This window comes from Bufo gargarizans, chromosome 1 (genome assembly GCF_014858855.1).
Source record: "Bufo gargarizans isolate SCDJY-AF-19 chromosome 1, ASM1485885v1, whole genome shotgun sequence".
In the NCBI taxonomy this organism is placed as follows: Eukaryota; Metazoa; Chordata; class Amphibia; order Anura; family Bufonidae; genus Bufo; species Bufo gargarizans.
The window spans coordinates 727,773,826-727,786,945 of NC_058080.1; the positions used below are offsets into that span (position 1 = coordinate 727,773,826).

The 13,120-nt window shown below is 45.1% G+C and overlaps 1 protein-coding gene across 1 annotated transcript in view; it reads right to left on the reverse strand.

Annotated features, from left to right (window-relative positions):
- Window positions 1-220: 220 nt before the first annotated feature.
- Window positions 221-13,120, reverse strand: part of LOC122924872 (NACHT, LRR and PYD domains-containing protein 12-like) — a 178,314-nt gene continuing 165,414 nt past the window's right edge. Inside the window, exon 10 of the mRNA XM_044276393.1 lies at window positions 221-5,622. Within this exon, the coding sequence (XP_044132328.1) occupies window positions 5,505-5,622 (118 nt within the window). The 3' untranslated portion in view covers window positions 221-5,504. The remainder of the gene's footprint in view (window positions 5,623-13,120) is intronic.

Here is a 13,120-nt window from a genome sequence, read left to right on the forward strand (position 1 = left end):
CTTTAATTGTGTAAAAAAAAACGATTTGATACATATGCAAATTAACCTGAGATGAGTCCTGTATGTGAGATGAGTCAGGGACAGGACTCATCTCAGGTTAATTTGCATATGTATCAAATCGTTTTTTTTACACAATAAAAGCACACAGAGCTATGGGGACTGGGTATTGCGGATGTGCTAGCGGCCATCTAGCAGCCCATGTCCTCAGCTCTATACCCAAAATCCCTGTGACAGGTTCCCTTTAACCAGAGATCTCCTCGAATTCACAGTGGGTGGCCGGTCTGCCATCCATCTAATTGCAATGGCTTTCCTTGCCAGGAACAATGTCTCTCTTAAAAATATTCTATTATGGTGAGTCCATATAGCTTCCTCCAGAATTCCTAGCAAACATGCTTTAGGGTCATGGGGAACCGGACTAGAAAGCACAGTAGATCGCATATTAGTGACCTCCTGCCAATAGGACTTGATGTAGTTACAGTCCCAGAACATATGCCAGAAGTCATTTATCTGTGCGCATCTGTGGCACCTAGTGTGCGATAGTTTACCCATCTTGTATAGTCTAGTGGGGGTCAGGTAACATTATGTAGAATAAATAATTGTATTAGCCTGTTGTTGGTAGAGGGCGAGACATATAGCGGTGATTCTAATGCTTCCTGCCATTCCTCCGCAGGTAAAAGAGACATTTTCCCTCCATTTAGATTCAACCTTCAGCTGATTTGAAACCATGCGGTTGCTCAATAAATGGGTATATAGAATAGATCTAATACCCTTTGGTCCTTGTGTGGTGAGAACTCCTGTCAGGGGGTACTTAGAAATAGCCCGTCTACCATCTCAAAACTGTGCGTGAAGAGCGCAGCGCACCTGTAGATATCTATAGAAGTGAATTTTCCAGATTTTCCCTGTATTTGTGTGAATGAACATAGGATCTCATTTTCATAAAAATCTTTTAGCATGAGCATTCTATACTCCTTCCATATTTCCGCCCCCTCGTGGTTTTGCAAGTGAGGAAACATTGGGTTGTCCCATAATGGAATGGCATCCGCCAAATCCTTGTACTGGTGAAGCTTCGCTGCGTTCCACACCTGATGTGCCAGCCTATGTATGGGGAGGGCACGTCCAGCAAACAAGTGAATGCTCTACAGCACTGGCCATAATGTGGATAACTGCAGGTATTGCTGCAGATAATATTCTGCATTAGGTGGCGTAGTGGCTGCCACCCATGATGGAAGAAATCTCACCTGGCCAGACAGGAAGTATAGGAAGAAGTCTGGTAATGCTGCTCCCCCTGCTGCTTAGATCTCTGTAAGGTGTGTAAAGCAAGTTTACGTCTAGCTGACCCCCATACAAAGGCTGTCATCGATGAGTGCAGCCGATCGAAAAACCTGTGCGGGATGGGCGTACAAGCATGTTCCAGTAGATAGAGACCCTTAGGGAGCAAAATCATTTTAATTAGATTGAGTCTGTCCATTATAGATAGGGGAAGAGTTTTCCAAGATCTGAATTTGTCAGTAAAGTAGGTTTCAATGGGAGCTATAGTCTCATTGAAGGACAGAAGCGGGTCTTTAGTGATAATTATTACTAGATATTTAAAGTAATCTTCTACCGGGAGGTTGTAAAATACTGTTGGCCATAACGGCATGAGGGCTGATTTGGACCAATTTATGCAGAGTCCCGAGAAGTACCAAAGCCGTCAACTGGATCTATCGCCCTCAGTAAAGAGGTCTCCACACTATCCATGAAGAGTATAAAGTCAACGGCGTATAAGCCAATCCTGTCTTCCCGCTCTCCTAAGGATATCCCTTTAAACACAGTGTCTTGGTGTATTCTAACCGCAAGGGGTTCTATGGCCACTGCAAACAGGAATGAAAGGGGCATCCCTGTCTGGTGCCTCTGTTAAAAGTTAGTGGCTCTGAGTATGAGCCATTAAGCAGGATGCGTGCCTTGGGGCATTTATATGGAATGGAGATCCAAGAAATAAAAATTCGGGCCAAACCTGAAACATTTTTGCACCTCTAAAAGATATGGCCACTCCACGGAGTCAAATGCTTTAGCTGTATCCAGAGAAGCCAAGGCCCAGTGCACTTTTCCTCCTACCTGAGCAATGACCTGCGCCCTTCTGATGTTACTGGATCTCGATCCTCCCGGTATAAAGCCGGACTAATCCTCGTGTATAATAGTGGTAATTACTTTATTCAATCTATTGGCTAGTATCTTGGTAAGTGTTTTACAGTCTACATTCAATAATAAAATGGGCCTATAAGAGCCGCATTCCAGTGGGCTTTTACCAGGTTTCAGCAGCACTACTATTGAGGCATCATATCGCGACTCCCCCCGTTGTGCTTCCCCGTACATTTTGTGCAGTTGTGGTCCTAGGATATCTGTCACGACCATGGTTATGGTCGTGACTCTTGTGGTCGCATGCAGTTGTCAGCGGTTTGTTCTGTGTTGTCAATCACAGGTGATGGCCGCTAGTATGTTGCCTCACTTGTGGTTGCCGCTGGCAACATAAGGTATGTGGCAGTAGAGCAGCTGGTTGCTAGGCTGCTCGCTGTCATAGCATGCAGTTGTCTCTGGCAACCTCTCCTTATACCTCTCCTTATATGTGTGCACTTTCCTTGTCTGGTGTGCACAGGGTTTATTGTGTGTGTAATACTATTAACCTACACAAAGGCTGTTCTGTCAACTAGACAGCTACAATTTCCACTTGTACAACATCCAGAATAGACCAAAACAAACAAGTGGAAGTAATGTATCAAAATATCATTTATTAGTAAAATACAACATATGGGGAGACAACAGGATGGTATACAGTATACGGAGAAGCACAGGGCCAATGGCACCAAAAAACTACCAGGATATCTGTGCAATGTAAAGCACAGCTAAGTACAGCCAATAAATCAAGGCGTGAGGCTCAAGGATAACCAAGACAGTGTGACACAAGGAGGTCGCCCTCATAAGGCTATGTACACGAAGTACAAAAAGACCATGCCTGGTAACCCGTGAGCAATCACCCACATACCAAAATGCCTAGGCGCCTGGACTAACAGATATAATAAACAATCCCAGGTAAAAATCGGTATCTAAATCACAAAGATAACATGCGCCTAGATCAGAGGGACCCACTATGGATATATATAGGGGTGCCCTGTAAGGAATGTGGGGCTGTACTAATAGCAGAATGTACCTGAAGACATGGTAGTAAAGTGGATGCCAGACCCTGAGCGCGAGACCTCGACGTGCGTTTCACCTCAACGGCTCCTGATAAAATTCCTGGAATCTAGCCAGTTTACCCTCTGCATCTTCCACCATATCACCGCCCTCCTCCCCCCCCAAATTATGTATACGTAGCTGCTGTGTTATTGCATACTACATGTGCCAACATTTTACCAGACTGGCTGCCCAACTCAAACGATTGCTGTTTGAGGAAAAAGAGCTTACAATCACTTTTCTCCCTAAGATGTATTAGATATTGCCTCCCTGCAGCCACTACAATCTATTCTCTGTGGGGCTTGAGGTATATCGTTCCTCTGCCTCCTTACACCGACGGCCCAATTCCTCCTCCCTGCGGTGAGTGTCTCTCTTAATGTACGATATGAAAGATTTAAAGCAGTCGCACATGTAAGCTTTTAGAGTCTCCCAGTGCAGTAGGTCATCTGTAGTACTATCATGCGCCTCTAGAAATACATTAAGCTGATCTAGCATACGGTCATTAACTGTCATGAGGGATATCCAAAAGGGGTGGATACGTATTTTGGCTACAGATCTTGTACTAGCGGGCAATTTCAGTTTCGCCACCAGGGGAGCATGGTCCGACACATTCTGAGGGCCATACTGGATATCTACCAGATCTAAGTATGTGGAGGCCGTACCAAACATATAGTCAATTCTAGATAGCGCTCCACGTAATAGGGTAAAGCAAAAGTATGTTCTCTGGCCAGGGTATCGTTCCCTCTACAGTTCAACCCATCTCATCTTGGCCACCAACCTGGACAACACAGTGGGCAAGGGCTGCAATATCGCCCGGTTTATCTCTGTATTAAATCTATCTAGATGACTATCGAACACTATATGGAGATCCCCCATGCATAACAGTTTAGCTTCAGGGTATTGTTGGAAATCCCACCGCTGCTTGCAGGGTTGAAGCATTGGCGGGAGGCGGTAATACATATTCAACACTACATATGGGGTGCAGTTAATGTATGCATAGACAAAGATGTATTTCCCTTCAGAATCGATTACTGTCTGCCATGCCTCCCAACGAATAGCGCGGTGTATCAGCAGGGATGCGCCTCTAGAATAAGAGCTCCCGAATGCATGTTCCGACAATTGCAACCATGGTTTCTTAAGTCTCCCTGGTGTTTCTCGGGTGAGATTGGTGTTCTGCAGACCAAGAATATGGGGATTGTACTTGCGGATATGAGAAATTACTGCTATCCTTTTCCTAGTACCACCTAGTCCCCTCACATTCCAAGACATTACATTTAAGATGGCCATAGAGAAGATTGTACAATAAGTGTAGAAGTCATGATACCCATAGAAAAAGATCGAGATCTCTGTGAACTTCATCTTCCCAGTTGATATATTGGACATGTGTTGCCCCGTACATAATTGTGCCATACCGTAAAAGTAAAGAAATGAACCTATGAAAAAAACATAGTAAACCAGAACCATATAAACTGTGTTATACTTTTATAAATCTCATAGTGCATAGTGAAATAAGGTGGAATAGCTATGCAGGTTTCAGACCGTTTTCCCAGAACAAAATCACAGTGCACTTAAAGGGAACCTGTCACCCTTAAAAGTGATATAAAACTGCCAGCATTACCTTGACTGCTTGAGCCTGAGATGGGATCGTGCAGTCGCAAGCGGCACAATCCCAAGGAATGGTTAATATGTAACTCATAGTCAGGAGGGGCGGGGAAAGGCAGGCATTGCTCAACTTGAAGCAAGGAGGCCGCTGCCCCTTGACTTCAAGCCTGACTGCAAACAGAGCGCTCAGGGAGATTAAAAAAGCATTTTTCTGAAGTATGGATTAACGAATTTCTGGCTCACACACATGATCAGTTACAGACTGGGGGCTGCTATAAGGTAATGCTGGCAGTTTTATATCACAGATCATGTGAACACTGGTATGTCCGTGAGTTGCATCTAGTAAAAGATCAAATAGAAACTGAAATAACAGTTTGTGTGATTTGTTAGTTACACTGTGTGCAATGTGCGGCCTCCTCCAGTGTGACAACCAGTATTATACTGCTGACCACCTACATGACCTTCAGGAGACGCTGCTACATCCAATAGGCCTGGATTTGGGCTCATTATGAAGGGATTTAGTTACTGGACATATAATTAGCTAGAGAAGAACATTTCTGGTATCATCTTTATTATAATATTAGACATTTCCTTATCTTCTGTAGATCAGTGATATTACCCATAAAGCACCAGGAGACGCTCCATAGCCAAAGCTCTGAAGAAGTCTCCTCCACCAAAGTCCTGTTATCTGCTCATCACTGAGAGGAATCCGGCTTCTTCTCTGTTCTGTCAATGATCTTCATTTTTGGTTTCTGCTTTTTCAGTTTTCTTATGGCTTCCTCCTCCTCTTCAGATAATCCATTGCTCTTCAGACTAGAAGAGAAAACAGCGCCTCCAGCATTAGTGAGGTTGTATTGTGAGGTTTCCTCCTAACATCAGACCAGTCAGTGAATTGATCTCCTGAACATGTGTTTTGTAAATCTCCCCTTTGGTTTAGTGCTCGCATTAAAGGGGTTCTCTGGGAATTAGGAAAATGAAAATACTTAAATATTACTTTATTATATATTCCTAGATACCTTTCATCAGTTATAATAGCTCGTTTTGTCTGGGGAGCAATCATTAGGAAAAATAAAATGGCTGCCATCCTATTAGTACACACAGAACCTGTCCTGATCACACAGGAGGACAAGTTACTTCAGAGCAGTGAGCCAAAGAGCTGCCTCATCTTCTTCTATGATCCTGAATACAGTGTAATATGATCCTCAGCTAAATCTCTGTAGAAATGGAGTTCATGAGGAGGCATGAAGTACAGAGAGGAGGGTGGGGGTGATGTGGATAATGAGCAGCAGCTCTTGTATGCAGTCTCCATTACTACAGTCTGTCCTTCATGTCTCCTCATAAACTCCATTCTCACAGAGATTCAGTTAAAGTTCTTATAATATGGAATTCAGGATCATAATCCCTGACAAGTAGGAGAGGAGGAGGAGGAGGAGGAGGCAGCTCTTTACCTCAGTGCTCAGAAGTTACTTGTCCTCCTGTATGATTAGGACAGGTTTTGTGTGTATTAATAGGATGGCGGCCATTTTGTTTCTCCTAATGATTTCTCCCCAAACAAAATGAGCCATTATAAATAATCAAAGGTATTTGGGAATATATTTACAATAAAGTAATATTTAAGTATTTTCATTTTCTAAATTCCGGAAGAACCCCTTTAAGAGAAACAAAATCAGAGTCTTGCAGGTTTAATACCATTTAATGGCTAACAAAAATAGAAGTAATGATGTTACATAGTGAGCTTTCCAGACATCACCAGTCCCTTCATCAGGCATACTACAATATATGAAGAAACAGCTCTATATGTCCTATAAGAACAGAGACATGGGGGAATGAATGGACATAGTGGGGGCACCAGGTCTCTGAGATGACATCAATTTAGGCTACTTTCACACTAGCGTTCTGCTGTCCGCTCGTGAGCTCCGTTTGAAGGGGCTCACGAGCGGACCCAAATGCCTCCGTCCAGCCCTGATGCAGTCTGAATGGAGCGGATCCGCTCAGACTGCATCAGTCTGGCGGCGTTCAGCCTCCGCTTCGCTCGCCTCCGCACGGCCAGGCGGACAGCTGAACGCTGCTTGCAGCGTTCAGCTGTCCGCCTGGCCGTGCGGAGGCGAGCGGATCCGTTCAGACTTACAATGTAAGTCAATGGGAACGGATCCGCTCAATCTTCAAGCGGATCCGTCCCCCATTGACTTTACATTGAAAGTCTGAACGGATCCGCTCAGGCTGCTTTCACACTTAGAATTTTTTCTAAGTTATTAATGCAGACGGATCCGTACTGAACGGAGCCTCCGTCTGCATTAATATGATCGGATCCGATCAAGCGCAAGTGTGAAAGTAGCCTTAGAGACCATAAATCTTTCACACCCCTTATCTGTCAGATAATTAAGGACTCATTTGCAAGATCTTTGATATTCTGTTGTTTTTCAAATGTCCCTTCATCCCCCCATGTCTCTGTTCTTATTGTTACTTCATACATCCCTGTAGGACGCCTGATGAAGGGACTGGTGATGTCTGGAAAGCTCGCTATGTAACAACACTGAATCATCGTTTGCCGGCAGCAGATCAGGATTACAAAGCACGATCTGCCACCAACCAATGAGTTTTAATTCTGTTGAAAGATTCCAATTACCCGGTGACCGAGCGATTATTAGTTTATGCGGTAATTGTCGGCAGTATTAAGCCTCATTCACACATCTGTGTCCGTGCTCAAATCCGTGAAAAGGTGGTCTATGATGGCCATTGAAAAGATGCCTCGGTGAAGGATCGGTTTGTCTGTTTTTTGCTGTCCGTGTGTCATTCCTGTTTCCCAGACACTGTGCAGCTGAAAAATAATTTTCTCGCTCGTCTCCTTGTGGCTGCCCCCATACAGTATAACGTCTCCTTGTGGCTGCCCCCATACAGTATAACGTCTCCTTGTGGCTGCCCCCATACAGTATAACGTCTCCTTGTGGCTGCCCCCATACAGTATAACGTCTCCTTGCGGCCACCCATACAGTATAACGTTTTCTTTTAAGCGGGTATTTATTGCGATATATATCGTTATCGCGATAAAAATTTTAATATCGTTATCGTCTGAATATTTTTGATATTGTCCAAACCTACTACCACCTCGGGGCTAGCGGCTGAAGAGATGACCCTACTGGTACCCCGAGGAGGGGTGAAGAGAAGAGAGGATGAAGATGGGGCGAGTATGGTGAACACCTTCCGTCTTCATTCCGCTCATCCTTCATTTGACCCCCTGGCCTGGGTTTTCTCCTCTACATTTCATCTAGTACTTGCGCCCCTCCTCGCCCCCTCCACCTCCTTCCCTCCCGGGCCTGCCCATACCATTTCCCAGCGGTTGCATCCCCTCCTGGGCTGGCCTCTGCTTTTCACTACTGGGCATTGAGTATGCCCGTCCCATGCCTTCTTGGTCCAGGGTTTGGGTATCTCACGGCTGTTCTTTCCGCCCTCCGTTCCGGCCAGAAGTTCTCCTGGTTGGCTTGCTACTACTAGGCCACAACTTCCATGCTGTTGTATGGGGGGGAAGGGGACCATCCCCCAGGCACAAAATCTTCTTACCCAGACGTTTCCCTCCTCTAGTAGCCAGCTGACCTCTGCCCCTGGTCACCAATAATTTATAAAAATAAATAAATTAACCCCTTCCTTGTCTAGGGTTTAACTCCATAAATATATAATTAAAAATGTAAATTTAACCCCTTCCTGCCTCTTCACCCAGTTGAGGCTGGGGCTTCAGATTTCACTTGGATGATTATCTTTAAAAAAAAACTGTTAACTGTGGTGCTATCTGTCGCTGAACATAGTGAGTACTACATCTTTAAAACCTTCTACAGGTTGTGCATGGCTACCTCCTCACTCCCATTCACGCACTACCACTGGTTGCTGTACATCCTGTCATATATTACCTTCCTTTCACAGGAAGAGTAATTGCACTACCACTGCATACAGTACATCCTGTCACATTACCTCCTTTCGCAAGTAATCAGACTAACAAGTGAAGTACTTGAACCAACATTGGATACTGTGGCTTTCCACAGGTGGAGTATTTGCAAGAGCTGGTATCTACTACCACTGGATACTGTGGCTACTACCGCATTAACCCCTTTATTTTTGTGTGTTGGTGTTGAGCTCCTATATGGCAGTCTCTGTCCTCCCAGGGTGTTACCCCACAACACTGCTTTAAGTCCCGCTAGGACACCACACTACATGGTTGGTCATTGTACTTGACACCTTCAATAGGTGGAGCATCTGCCCTAGAACAGAATACTGTGGTTACTACCATGGGGGTCGAATATTGCACTGACTGTGAGCACTATATCCACAACTAGCGCTCCTCCTCATCAGGTGCAGTATTTATGCTAGCACTCCACACCATGGCTACTACCGTATGGCCTCCTCCTAAGGTGGAGTATTGCACTAGCCCTAGATACTGTGGCTACTACTGTATGGCCTCTTCCTCAGGTGCAGTTTTGCACTAGCCCTAGCTATTGTGCCTACCACTATATGGCCTCCTTTTCAGGTGGAGTATTTGCGTTCATACTACATACCATGGCCACCACTGTACGGCCTCCTTCTCAGGTGGTGGAGTATTGTGCTAGCACTAGATCCTATGGGGGAGATTTATCAAACTGGTGTAAAGTAGAACTGGCTAAGTTGCCCCTAGCAACCAGATTCCACCTTGCATTTTCCAAAGGAGCTCTGAAAAATGAAAGGAGGAATCTGATTGGTTGCTATGGGCAACTAAGCCAGTTCTACTTTACACCAGTTTGATAAATCTCCCCCTATGGCTTCTTCCGTATGGTCTGCTCCTCATGGAGTACTGCACTAGCACCAGATACTGTGGCTGCTTTTGTATGGTCCCATTCTCGGGTGTAGAATTTGCCTTAGCCCTAAATACTTTGTCTACTACTGTGTGGTTCCCTTCTCAGGTTCAGTGCTTACGTGCACCCTACAAGCCATGGTGGCTCCCACGTTGTTTCCTTCCTCACATGATGTATTTGCACTGGGTATTGGTTCTGTGGTTGTTACCACATTGCCTTCTATTCCACACCATGTTTCGGCCCTGGCTTTGTATGTTGTAGCTTCTACTACATTCCCCCTTCTATAGGTGGAACCTTCACACTAGTCCTAGGTGTGGTCATTGTATCTACATTTCCTTCTCAGGAGGATCTTCTGCACATTTTACCTACGCTGTAGCTCTGACAGGTGTAGTCTTTATGCTGGAGCTTGCCGTCGTGGCCGAAACATCCATTCATTCCTGATGGCACTGGTCATCTGCATTACTTCCATCATCAAACCAGGTATTTGCAATAGCATGGAAAGCTATAGCTGATAAGCCCCTTAATTCTGGTGCGCACTTTGACAGGGTTCTTCAGTTGGCAAACCTCCTTGTTTCTATGGCACTGGTCTACCACATTGTTCCCTTTACAGATGTGACATTGCCACTAACAGTTGATGCTGTGACACCATCAGCATTGCCTCTCTTAGGAGATGGGTAATGGCTCTGACATGTCCATCTGTAGTGGACATACCTATTCAGTGCACATACTGTTAGCTGACTACATTACTCCCCTCACCGGACGGAGCAGTTGTGCTGTCACTTGTCACTGCTAATAGAGGATTCGTTGCTGGCATGCAACACTCTTTCTGCTTTAGGCTCTTCTGCAAAATGAGTTCACCCCTAGATACTGATCCTGTCTACCTGGTTAGTATCCATATTCATGAGGTTGGAGTCTTACTGCTCTGGAATGTCTGCACTGGCACAATTTTTCTATATGACCAGTTTTTTTCTGGTACTTTTGTGACAATGGGCAACGGCATCCCACTCTCTTCTGGCGGAGTGTTTCTCCCATCTCTGGCCACTTTGTGCATTCCTCTGATGACCACATTCTCCCCTTCAGGCATAGTTGCTACAATAGGATGGTAGGTGGTCTCTGACGAGTCTACTGGCCTCTAATGTTTCTGGCATCGCTTCTACCCATCACCAAGGTATTTTTTTTATTCAGCCTACTGTTGGGTCTGTCTAATCCCGGCAGTTCCTCTGTGATGTATCACGCAGCTTCTCTCATTAGAGGACTCACGATAAAGCCTCTGCGCATCGGGGGGTATCTGTCTACCAGGTTACCTTCTCCTTATGGAGCGTTTATTTTATAGCAGAGGTGTACAATGCGGTCCTTACCTTTTGGATCTGCTTCGAAGAGTGTATTCCTGGCAAGCGTATGTGCTCTCTAGCACAGATTGTAGCCTGCTCTCTTTTCACAGTGCGGTTGCCCTGTCTCTGCTTCGTTACCTCAGGCTATCTAAGCTAAGGCCATTCCTGGATCCAGCATCACTCACAGTCTTCCCTTTGTCCAGTGACGGAGGTTGGTTTGGCTACACTCATATGCCAAATTCCTCTCTGTGGCATGGCTGGGATACTATTGATCCCTGAGGACAGTTTTTCCCCTCTCAGACTAATCCCCATTTGCCTATGATTTTTCAGTTTAAACCTCGGATTGGTTTCTGTTGTGCCTGTTCATCTCCCTTGGCCATCCCTTATCTCTGTCTTGATGAGTGACCATATTCCATCATTTTTCTTTTCCTCTTCTCATCCACAAGGGAGTGTCTACTCTGGTACTCTGCCTTCTGCCCAGTTGATTCCTTCCAGATCACCAAGTTTTTTCCCCATGTGGAAATCCCGTACACATCGGGTAGAGTTTTCTACATCTGGCTGGCTCTTTGGTTCATGCTCTTCTTGTCCTATTCAGGGTTCTTTTTCCATGCGGGATCTCATGGCCAGCCTCAGATTGTTCTTGGCTTTTGTTCCCTCCCCACTGTACTGCTTTAGAACGTCCCATGGTCTCCTGTGTCCCCCAATGATACGAGCAAGAAAATAGGATTTTTTGTGCTTACCTATAAAATCGTTTTCTTGCTAAGTTCATTGGGGAACACAGCTCCCACCCTGTAAGTAAATTGTTAGCTCTTCTTGATGGGTCCCACCAGTTCTTGGTTCTGACCCAACTCCACTTCTCTTCTTACTCGTTATTTGTTGGAGTCTCCTGGCTGCTTCTACTGCTTTCATACAAACTGATGAGCTCAGTGTATACAGGAGGGGTATAGCAAAGAGGAGGAGCCAACATTTTATCTTGGTGTCACCTCCTAGTGGCGGCAGCTGTACCCATGGTGTCCTCTGTCCCCAATAAACTTGGCGAGAAAATGATTTTACAGGTAAGCACAAAAAATTATATTTTCAAAGTATCTCTTACTAATGATCCATAGTTTTCACTGACCAGTAGACTATAATGGGCGTGATGGATCAGTCACACATACAAAATAGAGCATGCATACATGCTAAAACATAGATGTGTGAATACACACATTAAAATGAATGGGTGAGTGTACTGTTCATCAAGAACACGTACAGCACATATATGTGAAATGAGGCTTTACACTGCAATGACATGTGAATGAGGCTTTACACTGCCAGATCATTGCTAACAAGCGATACTACGAATGCTTGTTAGTGATAATCTGGCAGACTATCTGCCTGTCTCCTACAAGCTTAACACTGAAGCCTGGTCTCTGCAGCATCTACAGAGCGGCCAAGATCTCCTCATCCAGAGGAGGCGTCACAGTGAGGTGCGGTGCAGGACAATAGAAGAGATACGTCTGTATTCACAAGAGGATGTACAGAGACGTTTCCACCTTTCTTGCTCTTTCTCAGCCCATTTCTATAGAGATCGGCCACTCTTTATTAAGAAAGGAGTCTAGAACGCCAGTCTCAATAAATTGGCTCCTAAGTGCTCACCTATTGCTGCTGCCTCATTAAGCACCTGATAGGCAGGGTGTCGGGGTGCCCCCACCAGTCAGATATTGTTCCTGAGGACAAGCCATCAATATCAAAGTCCCAGAGAACCCATTTACAATGTAGATACTTTTCAGCAGTTCTCTCCTATGACCGGGACCACATCACTGGAAATCAGACTTACCGCGTTTGACAAATTTATAAGACGCCATTTTAGTAAGAAAGAAAATCTTGCTTCAAGTGTCTTATAAACAGCAGTTGGGGAGATCCAGCATGGCCAGACCCCTGACTGCTTCATTAGTGATCAGGCAGAGCGCTCATACAGATCTGCCTGACCAGTGAGAGAGGCGGCAGGCAGGAGAACCATCCGTTCAGCGCACGGTGGAGGAAGGTCCTACACTGTACTAAAAGGAGATGAAAACTACAGCTTAAGGACCTTTGATGATGTCATCAATAAGAGGAAGATATAAGAGGGGTACACAAGTCCCCCAAAAAAGAGAGTTAGTCACACACTTTCCCTGGGAAAATTCA